The 23994-nt window shown below is 32.8% G+C and overlaps 2 protein-coding genes across 2 annotated transcripts; one reads left to right on the top strand and one right to left on the bottom strand.

Annotated features, from left to right (window-relative positions):
- Positions 1–1390: 1390 nt before the first annotated feature.
- LOC114336009 (acireductone dioxygenase) lies at positions 1391–2221 on the bottom strand. The gene has a single exon (XM_028286310.2). It carries the CDS (start codon positions 1995–1997, stop codon positions 1440–1442), a length of 558 nt encoding a protein of 185 aa, XP_028142111.1. The 5' UTR covers positions 1998–2221; the 3' UTR covers positions 1391–1439.
- Positions 2222–2303: 82 nt separating this feature from the next.
- On the top strand, positions 2304–20576 carry LOC114336008 (mitochondrial DNA helicase). Its single transcript, XM_028286309.2, has 8 exons — positions 2304–2611; positions 5684–5913; positions 6285–6712; positions 7266–7416; positions 7468–7617; positions 10338–10526; positions 17503–17823; positions 19602–20576. Exons 1-8 carry the CDS (start codon positions 2368–2370, stop codon positions 19758–19760), a joined length of 1872 nt encoding a protein of 623 aa, XP_028142110.2. The 5' UTR covers positions 2304–2367; the 3' UTR covers positions 19761–20576.
- Positions 20577–23994: the final 3418 nt, after the last annotated feature.

The following is a 23994-nucleotide window of genomic DNA, read 5'->3' as shown; positions in this document are numbered from 1 at the left end:
CGATTTGAGCATGTAAAAAAAAACAAACTCTTTTCACCTATCATATCTCTTTTTGTATTATAACTAGAAGATCTATGAAGGCAAATGTCTCTTTGTTTTTTTATAACCTACAAAAATGTTTTTTTTAGTTATACTCAGTTTTTAAGGTATTCGCAAAGGCCCGTTCGAAAAGGTGTTATGTTTCAATGAAAATGGCCAATTTTCAAAGACGAATAACTCAAAAAGTATTGAGTTTTCAAAAAAAAATATAGAACAGTTTTTGCTTAGAGTTAGGTTGTCTAGCGAATTCTGTGGTTAATGTAACCAAAAAAAATTTCCACCCCTGAGAAGGGGTGGGAACCACCCCCAAGATAAAAGCACACATCAGCATAGGGTAGACTTTGAATTAGGAGATAAGTAGAGGCTATTCCCATAATTTCATTAAAATCTATGCAGGAGGATAGAATTCGGAGGTATACCCTATTCCACGAACATACGCCTGTTTTGGATTACTTCAACAACGAATATTTTACTGTGCAAAATAAGAAGAACGAAAGTAAATTGCAAATTACATTGTTGTTTATTGGAATAATTATTAGCGCCATTTACTTTCGTAATTCTTATGTTGCACAGTAAAATATTCGTTGTCGAAGTAATCCAAAACAGGCGTATGTTTGTGGAATGGCCCATAATATCCTATTCTTGCTCACATTGACTGGCGTACAAGGACAAAATTAATTCGTAAATTGAGGCACAATTATTTATAAAAATATATATAGTAAATGGATTGAGTAAGGGTAGTTAGTAGGTATAGTAGAACATCAAAATTTCACACTAAAACAAAACAGCAAAGTTGGTGATCTTAAACGTCCAGCTCATATTTGTATTATGAACATACGAGTCAATGCGTGCAACAAGGGCAAACTCAACCTTGAATAATTTTTTTCTTTTACCATTCTTTTCTATGTTCCTCCCTTCACATGACACAATGGTTCATGAATTCATATTCATAATTGAATGGTGGGCTACAACAATGTTGTAAGCGACAGAATTGAGATTATGCAGGAGATGAAAAAAACATATTGAGAAGCTATGTATGAACATACGGATACCAACATTGCGGTATGAAAAACTCGGGGAAGGCAAAATGTTTTTAGCCAGATTGAAAGATGCTCGCATTGGTCTTTGGATATACAATAATATTGTATTAAAACCTCACTTTGACCCAATATGTCGCTTACAACATTGTTGTAGCCCACCATTCAATTATTGAATTAAATAATCAAACTTTCCATGTTCACCCTCACTTTAAAATCTTCAAAATTGCGTTTTCCTCAAAACAGGGATTTTCGAGTTCCCCCTTGTTGCACGCATAATCTCATGTACTAAACTAGTAATAATAAATGCAACAAAACAACAAACTAATATATATTTAGGAAGAACATAATTCAAATATTACATTAATGACTTTTTACAAAATTTCCCATTGTTAATTTTTCAAGATACTCCTTTCTGCAATCCATTTCATCTTTTGGTCTATTGTGGGGAGTCCAAACAGGTTCTCCGATAAAGAACCGTTTAGCTTTAATGAAGTTATTACTGTCTAAAGTAAATCTGTGATAAATACCACTGGGCAAAATCAACAAATCTCCAGGCACCACTTCTATCCGGATCCATTTATCATCTTGATCTCTCACATCGAAGTATCCAGAACCTTCTACGACTAACCGTATTTCTTCATCGGTGTGTAAATGCTCTGTGTAAAATATCTTCAACTTTTCTGCATAGTTTTCCAAACACTTCTCGGAACATGTTATCTCATCTTCATAGTTGTAGCCTCTTTCTTGTTTAATTTTATCCAGTACTCCATCTGTGTTTAACGTTTTCATATTGAGTTTGAAGTACTCCACTCCCGTGCTATTCAGCAATTCTGGTAAATCTATAAATTCTGGAGGATCTTTTTGGTGCTCCAGACGTTGATCTTTGTCATCATTATCCATATACCAAGCACGAACCATTTTAAAAAGTCTAAGTACTCTTTACCTTTGCAAAACTTTGTGGTACAGTAGATTATTTAAAATTACTGATTATAAGTTTCTGCATTAAACAATTATCACTGTTGCGAAATCATTTAACATTCCTTACTTGAATGAGCTGGATATCAATTATCATTTTATTCAATAATTAAAAACATGTTTACATTTTTAATTATCTTCATTGTTTATGTCTCGTTTGTTTATAATGACCATCCCTTTCTTAAAAGCCAAAAAGAAGAAGAAACCAAACCTCAATTTTGTTTTTATAACCTTACTTTATGTTTTTGTTTTTAAATTATAGCATGATGGACAATAATAATAATAATTTTTCTATTAATTTCTAAAATGAATCATGTTTGTTCGTTTAGGTAGATTTATAAAAATTTCAAATTTCGTTAAACCACCAGTGATAATTACTAGACCGTACAATGATTTAGCAATCGAAGCAATTCCTGAAATATCTAAAACAACAATTAAGAAAGCCATGAAAACTAATAATTTTCAGTTTGAAGAAGGCTTTACTTGTTTTACTACCCCGTGTACATTGTGTCCCAAAGTTAGTAAAGGTGCCAAATTGTACATTAACAAAACAACAGGTAAGCCTAAATTTGCCATTATAAACTTATTATCCATTTGACCCATTTTTTTAAAATTGTTTTCCTTTTTTTTGTACATTAAAAATATTCTATTAGAGAGGATGTTAAAAAGCAAGATTGTCTGAGAAATAGCAACCTACTCTAATGACACTGTAGGTAGAATTAATTAAAAATTCATTGGATGTATAAAATATTCTCTTTCTCAGCTTTTCCATTGCCAAAAGTTTCTGTTCCTTACTCTTCTTCACCACTAACTTATTTATTTATTTATTTTATTTATCAAGCCCAATTACAATAATGTTAAACTAAAAATTCATAACACTGACTATATCTATGGTTACAATACAAAAAGTTAATCTGTATTATTATACAAAGCAATACAAAAAGTTATCTATATCAAATGCAATACAAAAAGTCATCTATACAAAAAGTTAATCTGTATTATTATACAATGCAATACAAAAAGTTATCTATATCCATTACTCAAGTCAAGAGTACACAAGACCTGACGCAAGAATGAGCCAAAGGTTGCAAAGAAATCTATGTTATCATATTGATTGGCTAGTCTGGCAGTTCTTGTTGTTAAATCCATAGTTAGTGTGATGTATAGGGTAGTGGAAACTAGCTATAGATCTGGTACGTCTAAATGGAACATGTATATTAATTTTATTGAGCAAAGAAGAAGCAGCAGCTCTACCATGCAGAATATTGTAAAAAGTAATAAGATCTCTCTTATGATGCATAGAGATGGGTGGCATATTTAATGTAGCAAGTAAATCTGCATCATTGTAGTTGTCCAAGATGTTTAATTTGAAAGCAATCTGTTTAAGGAATTTATGCTCAACACGACACAAGGTCTCAATATGCACAACATAAAAAGGTGACTATACATAGGACACATACTCAAGATGGGGATGGACAAGAGAGCAATAAAGCTTTTTAAGGCAGTAATCCCAGTAAAATCCTGTGTGCTTCTTCTGATAAAGCCAAGCATCTGAAATGCCTTGTTAACTACATTATTTAAGTGATCAGAAAGTTGTAGAGTAGCATCCAAAGTGACACCAAGGTCCTTGATGAAAGGTACAGTATCTAAGCAATGCTGTCCAATCTTGTATTCAAAATGGATTGGGGATCTAGATCGAGAAAACGTAATGGCTTTGCATTTAGATGGATTCAGACTCATCCCATTTCTTGTACACCCAACTTCTGTCTATCATATAATCTTCACGTAAAACTTTCCCCCGTAAGGCCACACAGTCCTTTCATCTTCTCCTCCATTTTGCAATACCTTTCCTTCCATCAACTATCCTATCCTATTCTTCTTTCCCCATAATTTTCATTTCTACATCTGACCAAGCCATTTCAGTGTTTGTTCGTGAATCTTTTTTGAGACTAGTCACCCTGGCTCTTCCCATAATCAAGTCATTCCTCATCCAGTCCCTTCTAGTCTTGCACAGCATCCAATCCACCGTAACATTTTTATTTCAGCTACCTCCATCTCCTTTTCCTAAATTTTCTTTATAGGCCACACTTCAGTGCTGTACACCAATTAAGAGTGTGGTGAGACCTCTCTAGGTGAGGGTGTTACCATACTCTTGTATATCTTTCCTTTCAGCCTTTCCCCAATTTTTCTATCACAGAGTACACTGCTCATTTGCTTTCAGTTAAACCAGCCTGCCTGTATCCTGTGGATAATTTCTTGATCTAGTCTCCCATTTTTTATTAGGTATTTAAAATCTCATCATCATCATCATCAATGGTGCTACAGCCCTATGAAAGAGTCTCGATCTTCCCAAGTCTATCACGCCAGTCAGTCCTATCCATTGCCAACCGTTGCTAGTTTGCTGCACCTATTTTTCTCCCATCCTCTATTAAAATCTCCTACTTTTCCTAATTTTTCTACCAGCAATTCTAAGTCCTCATCCATTACTGTTTCTCCCAACCACATATCATCGGCTTAGGGACACACAAACCTAACTACATTTCAGGTAAGGGCGAACTTCCTATGATAATAACTACATTTCGGGTAAGGGCAAACTTCCTATGATATTATCATAGGAAGTTCGCCCTTACCTGAAATGTAGTTAGGTTTGTGTGTCCCTAAGCCGACGATTTACTCCATTTTCGATGTTCTATCCTTAAGTCCTCCTTCTTTAATAGCCCTTCTCAACTTCTCCTCCAATATTTCTTTGCTCTCCTCTACTAACACGATAACATCAAGAACCAAAAAGTATTGACCAAGGAGTTTCCTCCCTTACATTCACTGTCAATACATCCATAACGAGATTAAACAGGTAGGGACTCAGTAAAGAGCCTTGATGCAAACTAACCGTCACTCGAAAACTTTCGGCCAACTGAAGCCATACATCTCCATAGCTCTTGCCTAGGAACTGTGTCGTATGTCTTCTCTTCTTCTTCTTCTTTTTTTTTTCTTTTATATAGGCAGTACTGCCTGTTTTTCTTCAACAGTGCCTTTCATTCTGTCCCTAAATTGTCATTCCATCTTTTCCTTGGACATCCTATACTTCTTCTGCATAACAGTGACTTGTCCCTGGCTATTCTCACTACCCTTGATTCAGACATCCTGCTTATGTGTTGATTCCACTCTTCTTTTCTGTTCTTTACCCAGGTATTTATATTGTCTACCCCACCTATCCGTCTGATTTCCTCACTTCTTACCCTGTCCTGTAGTCCTTTTCCAGCAAGTCTTCTTAAGATCCTCATTTCGTTGGTCTCCAGATGTCTTTGTGTTTTGTTTGTATCTGGTCTTGTTTCGGCCATGTAATTCATAACTGGCTAATAACTGCCTTATATATTCGGGCCTTTGTTTCCACTCAAGCCTTTCAGGCTTCGGGTCTTTGTATGTATTCTCAAGATCTGTAAATACCAAATGTAGCTTTTTTCTTCTCGCCAATCTCGCCATATTTCTCTATTATCTGTTTCAAAGCAGACAAGGCATCCGTTGTCGTCCTTTCTGGCCCAGGCCCAAACTGTTCTTCTCCTATAGATGTTTCTCACCTTAATGATTGGATATATAAAATGTAATTACATACTTATATTCTGTTCACTTAGGCTGGTTTATGTGTACTGGTTGTAAAAAATCAGGCCAGTGGAATACATTAGAAACCTATTTCACTTCAAAAAAGAGCAAAAAGACCAAAATTAAAGATGAGTCAATAGAAGAAGAAAAGGGCAATGAAAGAATTGCAAAAACCTTGGAGGAAATAAGAAGTACAACCAGTGAAATTAAAGCTTTAAGTGAAGAAGAGTTGCATGAGGTTTTAAAGAAGTTTAAGTTACCTGTAAGTAACATTTTTTTAATTTGAGTGTTGATCATGATTAAAGTAAACTGTGAACCTGAGGCATCGGGCGATACTAGTAATCTATTCCACTAAAGCATCAGCAGTTTACCCATCTAAACTCTGTAATGGGTGTAGAGTGACACCAAATAAAAATAGAAGGTTTCTTTTTGTTTCAATTTCGAGTTTCAACCTTTTTTTTTCGGTTTTATGCTATACTCGGTGCAGAATACAAAATGATAGTGGTTTAAATGGGTAAACTGCTGATGCTTTAGTGGAATAGATTTCTCGCATCGCCTGATGGCATGGTCATGCCTCAGGTTCACAGTTTACTTTAATCGTTAATTTATTTATATTTTGAAACCTTTTTTTAGATAATTTCTAGTTCTACTTTTGAAACCTTAGACGTAAGGTTAAACGAAAAACACACAGCTCTGTTTTTCCCATTAGAAAACGTTGAGTCAGAAACTGTTGGCTACCGAAAATTTACCTCTGGATTAAGTACAGAAACTGTATTGCCTGATCAAAATTATGGAGGAATTTTAACGGCCCGATTTCCAAAAAGTAAAGACACAGCAGTATTAGTTCCGAGTGTTTCGGACTTTTTGGTTCTAGCAAACACAAAACTCAACGTAAATGTGGTTTGTTTACCTAACGGAGTGAATAATTTATCTCTATATGCTTTGCCAAGTCTTGAAAGGTTTAAGAAGCTCGTATTGTGGTTCGGAAGTGATAATAAGTCTTGGACTGCAGCGAGGAATTTTGCAAAGAAGTTGGGAGAGAAGAGGTGTCTACTTATTCGGTAAGTTTATTATTTATCTACTGTTTTTACTTCTCTTGGATGTTAGCAATTAATGTGATAATCATTGTAAAAAGACTAGAGCTATGAAAATTTCTTAATGTTGTTCTGAAGCTATTTTCTTGTGGCATTTTTGCAATTAACTATTTTTAATGGGAAATAAGCCACTTATGCGATGTATAGCACTCGCTCCGCTGTCGCTCGTGCTCTAAACATCGCGTGCGTTCGCAAAAAGCATACTTCACAAACTGTTTCATAAATAACTATAATGGGCAAAATTGAAGATCGCAGAAGATCGGGTTGCAGCGGACCAGGTCGCAAACGATACTCATGTTTCACAAACTAGTGCGAGATATCTGATATCAGTGCAATCATAAGAAAAGCAAAAGAATTACCCACTTACCCTTACCGACATTTCAATCAGCATGAACGTTTTTTAGTTTTCCATTTGAGCATCTTTAAAACAAGATTGCTTAGCAGATTTAAACATGTTAAAACAAAATTATTTTATTGTTTCTTGGGAAAACTTCAAGTTTATAGTTTTTTAACATTTCAGACCTACAGAAAGACAGCAGCTTCCTCATTTAGACCCAAACCAGGACTTCAAATCGATAATAGCTGCAGCCCAGCCAGTTTGGCACAAATCTGTCACCACATTTTCCACGTTAAGAGCTGATGTATTATCAGATCTTCAGAACATCGATAAAGTAAGATATTATAAATATAGATGATATTTCATTTAATTGGGAACTTTTTAGGTTCAAGGAGTTAAATGGAAGCGGTATCCTACTTTAAACAAAATTCTGAAGGGCCATAGATGTGGTGAATTGAGTATTTTTACTGGACCGACGGGTTCGGGAAAAACTACGTTTATTAGCGATTATTCTTTAGATCTGTCGATGCAAGGGGTAAGTGACTTCTTAAGATATATGCAATATATTTTTTTAATATTGCAATCATTACTATAGCAGAGTATCAAATTGTGGGCAATAAATTTAGGAAAAGGATATTTAAGTTTTAGCAACACGTATCCCTGAGATGAGTGCCCTCTCCTCAATGGAGGTTGGCTACTACAATTGCAAACTCTTCTCTGTCTTCAGCTGTTCTTATTAGCTGTTCAAATTTTAGCCATGTCCATTGTCGGATGTTTCTGAGCCACGATAGTCTTTACCTTCCTAGTCCTAGTTTCCCTTGATCTTTCCTTGTTTGAACACTCTTGCCATGTTGTGATGATAGATAATTTATGACGATAATTTATAAGTTAATATTTAAACACAACATTAAAATTAACAACCAAAGGGATAACAAACGAACTGAATCAAATTATAACATTAGCAGAAGAATGATAAGGTCTAAGGTCAGGAAGGTCATGCTCCGACGCTATATATACCGGGTGGTGAATTTGAAAACGGGCCATAGGAAACTCAATGTAAAATTCTAAACTGTTGAATTCCTGCTTCCCTAATTATTTTACATCAAAAGACATTTTCTTGATTTTAAAAGAGCCTTTGAAACCATTGATCGCCAAATACTCCTAACAAAACTACAAAATTATGGGTTTGTAGGTAAAGTACACAAATGGCTAAGTGATTATCTTAGTGATAGGAAGCAGATAGTACGTTTTGATGGGGCATTATCCTCTGAACATTATATCAATGTTGGGGTACCACAAGGCAGCGTATTGGGGCCTCTCTTATTTATATTGTATCTAAATGACATAGACCTATATGTAGAAAGTGAATTTATTAATCTTTTTGCGGATGATACTTTTGTAGCTTGTAGTGATACTAACCTTGAAGTAGCGATTCAAAATATGAATAATACATTAGAAAAAATGGCTAAATACTTGGCATCAAATAAATTAAAATTAAATATTTCCAAAACTAAAGCAATGATCTTTACAACAAAATACAAATATAGCCAATTAAATACGGATAACATTCTGCTACAAGTAAAAAATGAAAAGATTGATATTGTAAGATGTGTTAAATATTTGGGGTTTCAAATTGACAGTTGTTTGAATTTTGATCATCATTTTGATTATATTGTCCGTAAAATAACGAAAAAACTATATTTTTTTAGCCGAATATCACAAAATATATCGACTCAAGCTAAAATTACAGTTTTTAATTCAATTATTCAGCCACATTTTGAGTACTGCGCAACTATATTGTATATGTTTAATTAAAATAAACCCAATCAACTACAAAAACTACAAAATCGTGGCATGAGAATTATATTGAAAACAAATCGACTTACACCTGTATCATATATGCTACAGGCTTTAAGTTGGTTCACAATTGAAGAGAAACTGTATTATTATACAATGATTTTGGTTTATAAAATACTTAATAATGTAGCTCCAGATTACTTTAAGCAGTTTATAGTGTACAATAAAAATGTGCATGATTATTCTACAAGGAATATGGGGAATATTTACATAGCAAAAACAAATTATAGAATGACGATGAATTCATTAGTATTCAGGGGTTTTAATGAGTTTAACGCTCTACCAGGTGAATTAAAAAATACAATGTCACTAAAATCTTTTAAAACCAAACTTAAGCTGTATATTAGAAACAAGTGATGTAATACTTTATTATGTTAATTTTATGGGTGGGTATTGTATGGTATTATATGTTGTAAATTTATTTAAAGTTTGTTTAATTTCATTTGATGTTGCTTAGTTATATTTGATTTTTGTAAATGATTTGTAATATCTATTCTCTACATTTATTGTATATTAGGGTAACCTATTTAAATGAATAAATATCTATCTATCTATTAATTAGAAACTATTTGTAAAGCATTGAAATCTGTATTGAAAACAACTGTTAAAATTGTTCTACAAATTATACATATTTCCAAATTTTGTAAAAATGTAATACATTTTTCAGTTTTTCAGCCCAAAATTAGGCCACACACAGTGCAATAATGCAATAAATCACAGTGAAGTTGTTATTTTTACATTTTTAAACTGTCAATATTTTTATTTTATAATTTATTGTTTAAAAACAATACAGTTGATAAGATACCCTCAGTTGTGGAGAAAGTATAATAATAATAATAAAGATTTTTTATTCAGTCAATGGTGTGAGCACTGTCAGTTAAATAGTAACGTGTGGCCTAACTTTTACACACATACCTATTGTGGCTAATATTTTTCAAAATTTTGGAATTCGTTTAAATCGTAGAACAACTTTTGATGTAAAATAATTAGGGAAGCAGGAATTCAACAGTTTAGAATTTTACATTGAGTTTCCTATTTATGATTCACCACCCGGTATATAATGAGGCAGGTTCAAGCGAAGTCATCAGAATACAAGAAACCGGAATATTTATGTTTCGTGGACATGTTTCCTCTATTCTTTAACCTTATCGTGGACGAAGGAATAAAAAAAGTAAGAACTAAAAAAGGATATCAAATGGGAGAATTAATTTCGCTCTCGGCGATTGTCAATGTAAACAAACACTTTAATTTTGCTAATATATCTAATCGAAGAGACACTTAAGTGTTTTTCTACGAAGTTTAATATGAAATTCGTATTTATAACAAACTAATCTATCCCATTTGAAACCATATCATTCAATACTACGTTAACTCTTATAAATTCACTTCTTTATTTAGGTAAACACCTTGTGGGGTAGTTTCGAGATACGCAACGCGAGACTAGCAAAAACCATGCTGCAGCAGTTGGCTGGCATTCCTCTTGACGAACATTTGCATTTATTCGATTATTGGGCAGACCAGTTCGAGAAGTTACCTATATATTTTATGACGTTTCACGGCCACCAGAGTATTAAAGTGGTGATGGAGGTAAGAGTAATATATTATTAAATTTATTAATAGTTCTAGCATGAAGCATGTTCAAAGTATCCCTCAATTATTTCAATCCTTTATCTTTTCAATTATTTTCTCTCAAAAATGTTTCTGTAAGCTCATGGCAGCAGAGCCTTCATGTGTCCGATTTCGAATTACTGTAGCGTGGCCTCACACTTTGTCCTTAAGCTTTCCTCTTGCAAGAACTGATTCATTTGCCTTTTGTTAATTTAGGAATTATTTCTTATATCTCATTTATTTTTTAAACCCAGTCACATACTGATTCCTATTACTCTGGGCTAATTAGCAAAATACAAGGAAAAGTTATTTACCAGCAATTTTATTGCTGGAATCGAATCTTAATATTGTATGTATTAATAATATAGGTATGCAAAGTACGCAGATAGTGTGCTACTTTTTTTATAAACAAAATGGCGCCCGAAAATCGTGTTTTTTTTTTCAATTTTTGCTCTATAACTCCAAAGATTTTAACTTTACACCAAAAACACCCAAATAAAAATTCACCGCAATTAAATTCTGCATAGAGACGTGTTTTTCCCGATTCACTTCGACGAAAACTTTCCCCGGAAAAAGCGGGTTTTTCCAACAAAATCTTTAATTTTCAACTAAAATTTTAGATAAGCAATTGTTAATTAATAATTAAATAACTTGGTAACGTAAAAGCCCTTTTTGTATAGATTATAATTCCAGAAGCCGATGGAAACTGAATGAACAGTTTAGCAACAATTGAATTGTTAATTAAAAATTTACGGTCGCTATAATAACGACAATAATTATGATGCATAAGAATAACTATGATTTTTTTATAAAAAGATACTATACTTATCTAATGTACTTTACAGAATTGAAATTGGACTATTTATGCGGCCTCAGGAATATTTTAAAATTATAAACAATTTTTTGGCTTATAAACAAATAGAATATCTCGGAAAATATTAAACTAAATTAAATTGTGAAAACGGTATTCGAAAAACAGGGGCAGGACGCTTCTTTTAAAAGAAAAAATGTTTAATTACGATGAGTGGTTCCTGAGATACAACCGGTGAAAGTTGACCGGAATTTACGGCAAAGATGTAAACAATAGGATCATAATTTTTAAACCATCACTTTTTTATTTTTGTCCTCTTTCTCCACACCAATTTTCATATCTTTAAAATACTCATAACATATATTATTATAATAAAAACTATCGATAATACGTGTGAAAATTGCCAAAAATAGCAAAATTCCAATAAAAAATTAGGTTGGAGAAATGTAACCCTTTAAGTTCAAAATCGGTATACATTAAAAAAATGCATTTTCTCGGCTTCCCATGGAGCAATTTCCTTCATTCTTTTTTTTTGTTCCCTAATAACTCGAGTAGAGCCATCGAACTAACTCATTATTAAATGTCAAACTTACTTTTGTTTTGTTATAATAGATTAATTTCTTTATAAGAACAGAAAACTACATATTTTTTCCAGTTGTAGGCTTTTTTAGATAAACTGTACCTTTTAAAGTTAAAAACATAAATATTCTCATTTGAAAGCTGTATAAGTATTTAAACAATTTTTATTTAAACAAATTAAAATTTTGTGTTATATTAAATAAATTAATTTATTATAACAAAACAAAAGCAAGTCTGACATTTAATAATGCGTTAGTTCGATGGCTCTACTCGAGTTACTTGGGAACAAAAAAAGAATGAACGAAATTGCTCCATGGGAAGCCGAGAAAATGCATTTTTTTTAACGTATACCGATTTTGAACTTTGAGGGTTACATTTTCTCCAACCTAATTTTTGATTGGAATTTTGCTATTTTTGGCAATTTTCACACGTATTATCGATAGTTTTTATTATAATAATATATGTTATGAGTATTTTAAGGATATGAAAATTAGTGTTTGATGAAAACAAGTTTGACCGGATGTATCTCAGGAATTACTCATCATAATTAAACGTTTTTTCTTTTAAAAGAAGCGTCCTGCCGCTGTTTTTCGAATACCGCTTTTACAATTTAATTTAGTTTAATATTTTTATAATTTTCATATTTTTATAAGCCAAAAAATTGTTTATAATTTTAAAATATTCCTGAGGCCGCATAAATAGTCCAATTTCAATTCTGTAAAGTACATTAGATAGGCATAGTATCTTTTTATGAAAAAATCATAGTTATTCTTATGCATCATAATTATTGTCGTTATTATAGCGACCGTAAACTTTTAATTAACAATTCAATTGTTGCTAAACTGTTCATTCAATTTCCATCGGCTTCTGGAATTATAATCTATACGAAAAGGGCTTTTACATTACCAAGTTATTTAATTATTAATTAACAATTACTTATCTAAAATTTTAGTTGAAAATTAAAGATTTTGTTGGAAAAACCCGCTTTTTCCGGGGAAAGTTTTCGTCGAAGTGAATCGGGAAAAACACGTCTCTATGCAGAATTTAATTGCGGTGAATTTTTATTTGGGTGTTTTTGGTGTAAAATTAAAATCTTTGGAGTTATAGAGCAAAAATTGAAAAAAACACGATTTTCGGGCGCCATTTTGTTTATAAAAAACGTAGCACACTATCTGCGGACTTTGCATACCTATATTATTAATATGTACAATCATAAGATTCGAATAACTTTTCCCAAAAATGGCCTATTCTCCGATAATCAGCCCAGACTAATATACTAACGATTTCCACAGTGTTCATTGTATTCCTTCACTTAACTGTTCTCTGCAGTTCTTTTTGTTTTGCCAGTCCTCTTCCTGCAGGTTTTTTTTCCATTTCTTCGTTCACTTCATCTCTGAAAGATCTTCGGGCTCCACTTTGTTATTATATTTATCCAACGATTTTGGTCTGCTCTTCTGACATGTCTGTACCTGTACCAGATTAATCTCCTCTGTTCTATGTAGTCTATTATATCCGAGTTCATTCCCATTCATTTCTTAATATCTGTTATTTATTCTACCTATTCTTGTTACTCTGCAGCTACTCCTTCTCCAGGAATTCCATCTCTGTTACTCTTATTTTGTTTTTTTTTTCTTATTTATGGTCCAATTTTCACACCCATAAGTGAGGACACTTCTTGTCATGGTGTTATATAATCTTCTTTTTGTTTTTATACTGATGTTCGTATCCCACAGTACCGGGTTTAATTTTATTATGCAGTCTCTTGTTTGTCTTAGTCTATTTTTTATATTCTCTTCAGTTGTTCCTTTGTTTGGTGTTATGAAACCTAAATACTTGTACTTTTCTGTTCCTTTGATTTGTTCACCTTCATCTATTTTCAGCCGTTTTATTTCTGTATTCTCCTTTGCTAGGTATTCAGTTTTCTCATCATAAAACTGAGGTCATCTTCGTCTTGTGCTATCACTATTTGGTAGTCAGCAAAACTTAGGATATATGTATAGATATTCGTTCCTTACTTGTATACCCATTCCTTCGCACTTCTATTTTTTCCTTTATGGTATTTCTATACAGTGTGCCTATAGACGAGTGGCGGCCGGTCAGGGTTGACAGTGCCGACCCACACATTTATAGATGTAGATTTTTTTTTAATATTTAATTTAAACAGATTTGATGTCATTTGTATCTGTAAAATAAAAAAAAAACTGCCAGATAATACAGATTGAATTTTATTCATGGTTTTTAAAAGGATTCGGCCAATCCGAGCGTTATTGATCCCTGCGCATAAGAGACTTTTCAAAAAAGGAATGATCCGAGCCATTCATCTGACTGTTTTCAGCAAGCCGATCCCAGCGCATCTCGAGCTTGACGATTTACACCTAAAACTCAACGAAATACGAGTCGAAGTGTAACCAAACGTATATTTCTCTCCGTAGGCATTAAGCGGCAGGTACGGCATATTTAAATCTGCCGATATTTAATTTGGAAACATGCATCGGCAGAAATTGTAAAAAATAATCATACCGTTTTACGTCGTTTAATTGATATTGTAATTTATTTAAGTTGTCAGGAATTATCATTTACGGGACATGATGAATCGGAGCATTCGTTAAGTCAAAATAATTATAGAGAATTAATAAAATTGTTTAAGAAATACGATTTGAAATTCTCCAATTTTTTTCTGATTCGAAGATATTTAGCGGCGCGTCTAAAACAGTACAGAATGAACTAATATAATCAATTAGTTACATTTTAAATAACGTTATTGAATCCGAGATTCTGAAAACCATTTGTTTTTCGCTAGAAGTAGATGAAACTTCTGATTATCATGGCATTCACAACTATCAATTGTTGTTCGATAGGTGTTACGTGGTAATATTTATGAGAGGTTTTTAGGTTTTACAGACGTTAGTAAAAGCAATAAGGCAGAATATATTTCTGGTGTTTTAAAGGACAGATAAAATTTTTGGATATAAAAAATAAATTGGTAAGGCAAATTTACGACGACGCGGTCGTGATGTCCGGTGAATTGAATGGTCTCCAGGCAAAAGTTTTAAACTATTGCACCACAAGCTTTATTTACTCACTGTCATGCGCATGGAATGAATATAGTTTTGCTGGATACGTGTAAAAAATTTAAAGAATATCGTCTTTTCTTGCCATTTTAGCTCGCCTAAACGGACTACTGTTTTAGAACAATTTGTTTCGAAAAAAAAAAAAAAAAATGCAAACAGTTTGTCAGGCGCGATGAAATTTTAACTCTCGGTAGTTTTCACTGTAGCAGATTTTCGTGAACAGCTTTTTGGAAGTTTTTTATTTTATTATCGAAGGCGACGATTTTGAAAGCGGTGATATCTCGATCCGTGAAGCAATCGGTTTGAGAACTTTATTAATTATGTAATCTTTTAATATTCTTTTAAATATTTTTAAGAAAGTGTTTGCCCAAACCCATTTGATATTCATTGTTGTTCAAAATCAGTCAATTTTCATTATTTATTCCAAAAATAAAATAAGGAAGCTGGTGCAAAATCTCAGAGATTTTCGTAATGATAGAAGTTTCCAATATATACGCAGTGACGTTTTGGATTCGCTTGATATTTTTGAACCACCCCAAAAAAGACAAAGGCATGAAACATATCTCGAAAAACTGAAATTTTAAATACCTGCTATTATGCAAAGATATACTCGTTTTTCGAATTTTGAAGATTTGCAAATGTTTGACCTCTTTGATAATTCAAAATTTAAAAGTTACCTTCGCCAACAAATTTCCAATATATTTATTTACAAGTTACTAAAAATTATGCTGATCCAAATATTTTTGGAAAGTGGGCTATGTTACAAATATACAGCGTGTCTACTTGATGTTGTTCTGAAGCTATTTCCTTGTGGCATTTTTGATTAATTATTTATATGGGAAATAAGCCACAATTAAAATGAAAAAAATAATTTTATTAACGTTTCGACGCCCAAATCGAAACGTTAATAAAATTATTTTTTTCATTTTAATTGTGGCTTATTTCCCATATAAATAATTAGTGTCTACTTGAGTTGGAAACATATGGGAAACTTTTTTATTATTAATTTTACGAAAAAAAGTTATTCTTTATAAAAAGTTCTGCATGCCCCAAAACCTAAGATTCAATCATCAGATATCAAATTTTCTGAATATTATACGAGGTATGTCAAAAAATATGAATTTCGGTCAAGGGTAAAGTACCTTTATTTCTCTCAATATCGAAAATTCTTATGATAAAAAGTTGTTTGGAATTAAAAACTAAGATCAAATATGCAATTACATGCTTCTTATTGAAAAAAAAAATTTTTCTCAAATTTAAGGATACCCAACATTGTTTTTAATTATTACAAATATGATAACTCGTTTATTATTCATTTTACGAAAAAAAGTTATTCTTCGTAAAAAGCTTTGCATGGTCTAAAATCTAAGACACAACCATGATATATCAACTTTTATTAATTTTATACGAGGTGTGTCAAAAAATATGAAATTCGCTCAATATTATAGCACCTTTATATTTCACAGTATTTCAATTAGAAGGATGTAATTGCATATTGACACATAGTTTTTAGTTCTAAACAACTTTTTTAATAACTGTTTTCAATATTGTGAAAAATAAAGGTACTTTACTCTTGAGTGAAATTCATATTTTTTGACATAACTCGTATAAAATTAATAAAATGTGATATCTGTTGGTTGCATCTTCGGCCTTATGACCTACAGAGCTTTTTATAAAGAATACCTTTTTTCGTAAAAGTAATAATAAAAGAGTTATCGTATGTGTAATGAACCAAAACGAAATTAGTATCAATAAATTTGAGAAAAATTTGGAAAATATTTTTTTCCAATTAGAAGCATGTAATTGCATATTTGAGCTTAGTTTTTATTTCCAAACAACTTTTCAGAATAAGCATTTTCGATATTGAGAGAAATAAAGGTACTTTACTCTTGAACGAAGTTCATATTTTTTGACATACCTCGTATAATATTCAGAAAATTTGATATCTGATGATTGAATCTTAGGTTTTGGGGCATGCAGAACTTTTTATAAAGAATAACTTTTTTTCGTAAAATTAATAATAAAAAAGTTTCCCATATGTTTCCAACTCAAGTAGACACGCTGTATATAATTTTATATAGTAAGTACTGCAATTCACTACAACAAACTGTTCATAAATTCTCTTATTACCACTAACTTCTGCCTCAAATGAACGGGATTTCTCTTGTCTGAAAATAATCAAAACGTATTGTCGAAACACTATGACACAAGAGAGAATGTCAAGTAAACCAAACAAAAAAAAAACAAAAAAATCTCCTATGATGATTAGGGCCATTTAATTAGATGGTATATCTATATGAGGAGACAAAACAATCTAGCCGACCCTGTCTCTAAGGCCACGAGCCGCCACTGCTATAGACCATATAATGCTGATTATTCGATAGTTTTCGCAGTATTTTTGAATATATTTGCTTCATAAGATTTTGACCTTTTTAATAGGTGGACATCTTCGATACTTTTTCTACTCATAAAATGATGTTTAATATCATTTAAGGCAATAGAACATGCGACATACGTCCACGACATAGCGCACGTCATAATCGATAATCTCCAATTCATGATGGGCACTTCGGAAGACCAGAAACACATGGACCGATTCTGGAAGCAAGATCTAATCATAGGTTGCTTTAGAGAGTTCGCCACGCGGAAAAACTGCCATGTTACTTTAGTTATACATCCCAGAAAAGAAAGGGACGCCGAAGACTTGACTACCAGTTCTATTTTTGGAGGCGCCAAAGCTTCACAAGAGGCCGATAATATTCTCATTATTCAAGATAAGCGACTTACTGCTCTTCGAGGAAAGAAATATTTACAAGTGAGTATAATATTATCAATTTAAAATACACTCACCGTCACAAAAAACGGGCACCCCAAAAATTGGGTCATTTTTAATGACTTGTATTTCCTAAACCTGATATCCGATTTATGTAATTTTTTTAATATGTTATAGCCTTATTCTATATCAATATCGCTGTAATAATATTGTTGCTAGGCAGGTACATTGTCATTGTATACAGGGTGTTTTTTTCTCAAACTTTGGAACACCCTGTGGAATGTTCTAGCTTTTATAAAATACTGAAATTAAAACCCAACTATAGCCTCAGGTTTTCTTAACATTCTGTTTTTTAATTCATTCGCTTATGTTGGATAATAAAAAAGTTAGGCACTTTAACAACTACCCCTGTTTTTCGTCAATACAGGGTGTTTTTAAATAAGTACGGCAAACTTTAAGGGTAATTCTGCATGATAAAATATCGACAGTTTGCTTTATAAACGTATGCCCGCAAATGCTTTGTTTCCGATATAGGGGGTGTTGAAATTGTTCTTACAAACTGACGATTTATTTATTGCTCTAAAACGGTTTGATATGCAAATGAAATTTGGTAGATTTTAAGAGGTAGTTATTGCGCATTTTTTGGCATACAATTAAGAATTTTATATTCACCATTGGCGTGCATACGGGATATATCTAAAATGTTTATACCCGTATGCACGCCAATGGTGAATATAAAATTCTTAATTGTATGCCAAAAATGCGCAATAACTACCTCTTAAAATCTACCAAATTTCATTTGCATATCGCAAACCGTTTTAGAGCAATAAATAAATCGTCAGTTTGTAAGAACAATTTCAACACCCCCTATCTCGAAAACGAAGCATTTGCGGGCATACGTTTATAAAGCAAACTGTAATTATTTTATCATGCAGAATTACCCCTTAAAGTTTGTCGTACTTATTTAAAAACACCCTGTATTGACGAAAAACAGGGGTAGTTATTAAAGTGCCTAACTTTTTTATTATCCAACATAAGCGAATGAATTAAAAAACAGATGTTAAGAAAACCTGAGGCTATAGTTGGGTTTTAATTTCAGTATTTTATAAAAGCTAGAACATTCCACAGGGTGTTCCAAAGTTTGAGAAAAAAACACAGTTTGATTCGTACACCCTGTATACAATGACAATGTACCTGTCTAGCAACAATATTATTACAGCGATATTGTTAAAGAATAAGGCTATAACATATTAAAAAAATTACTTAAATCGGATATCAGGTTTAGGAAATACGAGTCATTAAAAATGGCCCAATTTTTAGGGTGCCCGTTTTTTGTGCCGGTGAGTGTATATTGATCAATTTCTCTTCTTCTTATCCAATAAAGTCCAACCTTCGATACAATACAAAAGAGTAGAGAACACATAACATCTCACTAATCTAATTTTCATATTGTTTCCACATACCTAACAGTTTCTTCATTTTAAAGAATGCAGATCTGACCTTCTCTATCCATATTCTAATTTCTTTACTCATGTCTCAGTTCTCATTTAAATTACAACCAAGGTAAGTGATACTGTTAGTTCTCTCCAGTTGTTCACCATAAGCTGTTACCACTTTCGGTTGTATTGGCGTTTTACTGACAACCATCACCTCTGTCTTTGCTGTGTTTAACTTGAATCCATATTCGTCACATGTTGTAGTAGGTAATCCTATTAATCAAATGTTCAAGTTCTTCGTAATTGTTTGCACCGTGTCCAAAAATTACACTGCAATTAACACCGAAAATTGCGCAAATTTTTAAACTGTTACCTATTTTTCAGGTTGTCAAAAATAGATATAGTGGAGACTTAGGAATAATGCCATTAGATTTCGATAAAGATAGCTTGAGTTTCCAACAAAAGAAACCGAAGGAGAAAAAAGTGGATCTGATCCAACCTTTAACACATCCTGAAACTGATGTTTCTATACCAAAGATTTAAAGCATTTTATCAACAAGTTTTACACGATTGTTATCAATGTAGTGTGTGTAATTGGATTGTAAAGCTTACATTATCTCTCAACTTTTAAGTTATGTCCCTAACACTCATTTTTTTTATTCAGCTAATGCATCAAAAACTAATGGCCATTGGCATGGTACAGTGATTTCGCAATTAGTGTAATGTGTGTCTTATTGCTTAGTAAAGTCAACTTCAATGTCTTTACAAAGACACCCTAATTGTATCCGAACGTCTGCGATCCCTTCGGTGAGTACCGATCCCACACGGATAGAAACTATTTTCATTTATTAATTGTTAATAAATGAAAAATTTCCTACCCAGTTGAGATTCGAGCTCACAACAATTGGATCCAAAGGCTCCCTTACCACTGAGCCACAGAGGAGGTTTTTACAATTTACGTTATCTACCTCACGAAATTTAAATAACCTTAAATTTCCCACGTAACCACCAGCTGTCAAAACCCTAATCGTTTCTGTAACCTTAATTTCACGTGACTATACTAAATTTACAATCAAGATGCAGTAGGAGCACTCCCGAATCATAATTCACAATGAATATACATTGTAAATCCCAAATCATGATTTCCAAAGTTAATACATTGTAAATTATGATTCGCTAGTGCTCCTATAGTAGCATTTAACGCGTCTTGGTTTGTTTATTTCTACTGCATCTTGATAGATAATTTCTTTTACTTAAACCTTGTCTTAGATGTTTAAGCTTTTGAATCCAAATACACATTATGTATAAATGTTGATTTTTTAATTTTATATTGGAAAAAATAAATTATATTTTTCTGAACTCTAAATATTTATTTATTGGCTTCCAACATTTCCCTAGTGACTGGCTAAATGACACCCAAGTCAATGCCATAAAAAAAAAAAAAAAAGAAAAAAAAAACATTTCCCTATTTATTTTTACTTCTCAGGTCCCAAAATGGATTAATAGATTTACAAACGACATGTTTTAGCAGTATGTGTGTTACAACCAACAGGGCTACGCCACTCTTCTGGAACTACAGATGAGTTATAGGCAAAACCTGGCGAATTGTTTGAATCTAAAGGTTATCTGTTTGTTATACAGTCGAACCCGCTTATAGGAATATCCCGGTTTAAGGAATAGGTCCCGAAACGTTTCCATTTACTCCTTAATAAATTTAACCGCTTATGCTTATAGGAATACGTTTTAGTAAAATAGTACCGCTTAATAGGATATTTTTCAAGTAACCAAAAACTTTTTATGTACAATTTCCTACAAATTTAAATGATTTCTGGTTTATATGACCTGTCGATATTATACAGTCGGAAAAATGAAAGAATACCCATGAACGAACATATAAAACACGCTGTATTTTCCTGTCACCGTGTCACAAAGAAAATTACCCAGCGCAAGTCCATGTAATAATAATTATTACATGGACTTGCGCTGGCCAATTTTTTGTATGACACGGTGACAGGAAAATACAGCATGTTTTATATGTTCTTTCATGGGTATTCTTTCATTTTTCCTACTGTAAATACTTTATTACTTACTTTATTATGGGCACCAATTCTACCCTCGGCCAAACATTTACCGATCATAAAGTATAGGTACTTTTTCATTTGCGTAAATATTCTTGTTGCTCACCCACCACCCACGTCGTTTTGTTTAGATTTTTAGAAATAGTTAATTTAGAAGTCATAACCGCTTGTATACAGGGTGTCCAGAAACTCTACCGACAAACCAAGATAGGAGATTCGTCAGATAATTTTAAGACAATTTAACCCAATTCATCTAGTCCGAAAATGCTTCCTAAGGGAGCTACAGCTATTTGAAGATGGCGTCTTGTAATAAATTTTTCTTAAATACCCCAGAACGCTTCTATTTAGAAAAATGAAAATTGGTACCCATATTTATCTTCTAGAGGTAAATCGATTCCATCCATTGCGAATTTCTAGTACCGGTCATAGGCGTCCGTTTTGGGTAGGGCTACGGTTAGTTTATCGCATAACTTTTTTTGTCATATAACAAAATAATGGACAGTCGCCAGCTTCTAGTCCACAACGACATCCCCGATATTCTTGGAAACCGTCTCCGATCCAGGTTACCCCCTTTACAATCTGCTCAAGCGCTGCAGCAATCCAACTTTGACTTAAATACTCGATGCGATGGAGAGAAGATTGGGAAAGTAGGACAGATCCGCATTACCATAGTCTACCGGACATCATAGGAAAACCTGGCGAATTTGAACGTCCCCGTAAGATTTGGGCAGCCCTTAATCGAATTCGAACAAACTGTGGAAGATGCGCTGACTCCTTCTACAGATGGGGTAAACTCCCCTCGCCTTCTTGTGACTGCGGCGCTGCAAGACGGACAATCAGTCACATTGTTCAGGACTGCCCACGCAGAGCATACACAGGCGACCCTAGACTTTGTAATGGCAACTGAAGGGTCAATCGAATATATAAAAAAATTGGACATCTGTTTGTGATGCATTGTATAATGCATAAATCTAAATAAACTGCGCGTCATAGAAAACGGGCACCTTAAAAAATGGGTCATTTTTGATGTCGCGTATCTCCTAAACCTGTTGTCCGATTTAAATGATTTTTTGAATATGTTATAGCCCTATTCTTTGTCAATATCTCTGTATTAATATTTTTGCAAAACAGGTAAATTTTCATTGTATACCGGGTGTACTAATCAAACTATGTTTTTTTCTCAAAGTTCGCAACACCCTGTGGATTATTCTAGCATTTATAAAATACTGAAATTAAAATTCAACTATAGCCTCAGGTTTTTTTAACATTGTGTTTTTCGATTAATTCGCTTATGTTGGATAATACAAAAGTTATGTACTTTAACAACTAGCCATGTTCTTCATCAGTATAGGGTGTTATAAGTCTAAAGTGTTTCAGGGGCTAAATAAGTTCGACAAACTTTAAGGGGTAATTCTGCATTAAAAATAATGACAATTTTTTCTTACAAACTGATGATTTATTTATTGCTTTAAAACCGGTTGAGATATGCAAATGAAATTTGGTAGGTTTTAAGAGATGGTTATTGGTCATTTTTTGACATTCAACTAAGAATTTTATATTCACTATTGGAGCGCATACGGGTAATATGACCGATCATATTATTCGTATGTACGCCAATGGTGAAGAAAAAATTCTTAATTGTATATCAAAAAATGTTCAAAAATTACGTCTTAAAACCCACCAAATTTCATTTGCATATCTCAACCGGTTTTAGGGCAATAAATAAATCGTCAGTTTTTAAGAAAAAATTCAACATCCTGTATGTCGGAAACGAAGCATTTGCGGACATATGTTTATAAAACAACCGGTCATTATGTTTTCATGCAGAATTACCCCTTAAAGTTTGTCGTACTTCTTTAGAAACACCCTGTACTGATAAAGAGCATGCCTAGTTGTTAAAGTACATAACTTTTGTATTATCCATCATAAACGAATGAATCAAAAAATATAATGTTAAGAAAACCTGAGGCTATAGTTGGGTTTTAATTTCAGTATTTTATAAATGCTAGAATATGCCACAGGGTGTTGCGAACTTTGAGAAAAAAACACAGTTTGATTCGTACACCCGGTATACAATGAAAATTTACCTGTTTTGCAAAAATATTAATACAGGGATATTGACAAAGAATAGGGCTATAACATTCAAAAAATCACTTAAATCGGACAACAGGTTTAGGAGATACGCCACATCAAAAATGACCCATTTTTTAGGGTGCCCGTTTTCTATGACGCGCAGTTTATATTCTGTGATGTACTTAAGCCATACGCTAAATAAAATAAATCAAAAGAAATGGAGAGCCACTCAAGACTAAGAAAACAATCAAGAATATTGATAAAAAACTCTAGGAAAATTTTATGAACTTCAATAAATGAACTATACAATCTAGATAAGGTGAATGAACCATGGTGCAGAAAATGCGAAATGTAAGAAGACTGCCTGCCATTACAATAAATGCTAAGAGGACTGGTCAACAAATCAAGTAGTTCCCTGAATAATTTATGCCATCTATAGTTTTTGAAAGGCATGCTTTCACTAACCAAAATGTTAATATTATACTCTCTTGCATATTTTCCTGGTGAAATACAACAATTTGAAACAGCTAGTTAGTCCATGTGGTGAGACCGCTCCCGTCTGAAAAAAATTTCTGATTCGGTTTCTTTGTGGATTCCTATTCAAAAATGTTCCCTTTAAACAAATC

The sequence above is a fragment of the Diabrotica virgifera genome, chromosome 2 (assembly GCF_917563875.1).
Source record: "Diabrotica virgifera virgifera chromosome 2, PGI_DIABVI_V3a".
Lineage (NCBI taxonomy): Eukaryota > Metazoa > Arthropoda > Insecta > Coleoptera > Chrysomelidae > Diabrotica > Diabrotica virgifera.
The sequence above is the reverse complement of the archived record's forward strand: the minus strand, read 5'-3'. Positions and strand labels throughout refer to the sequence as shown.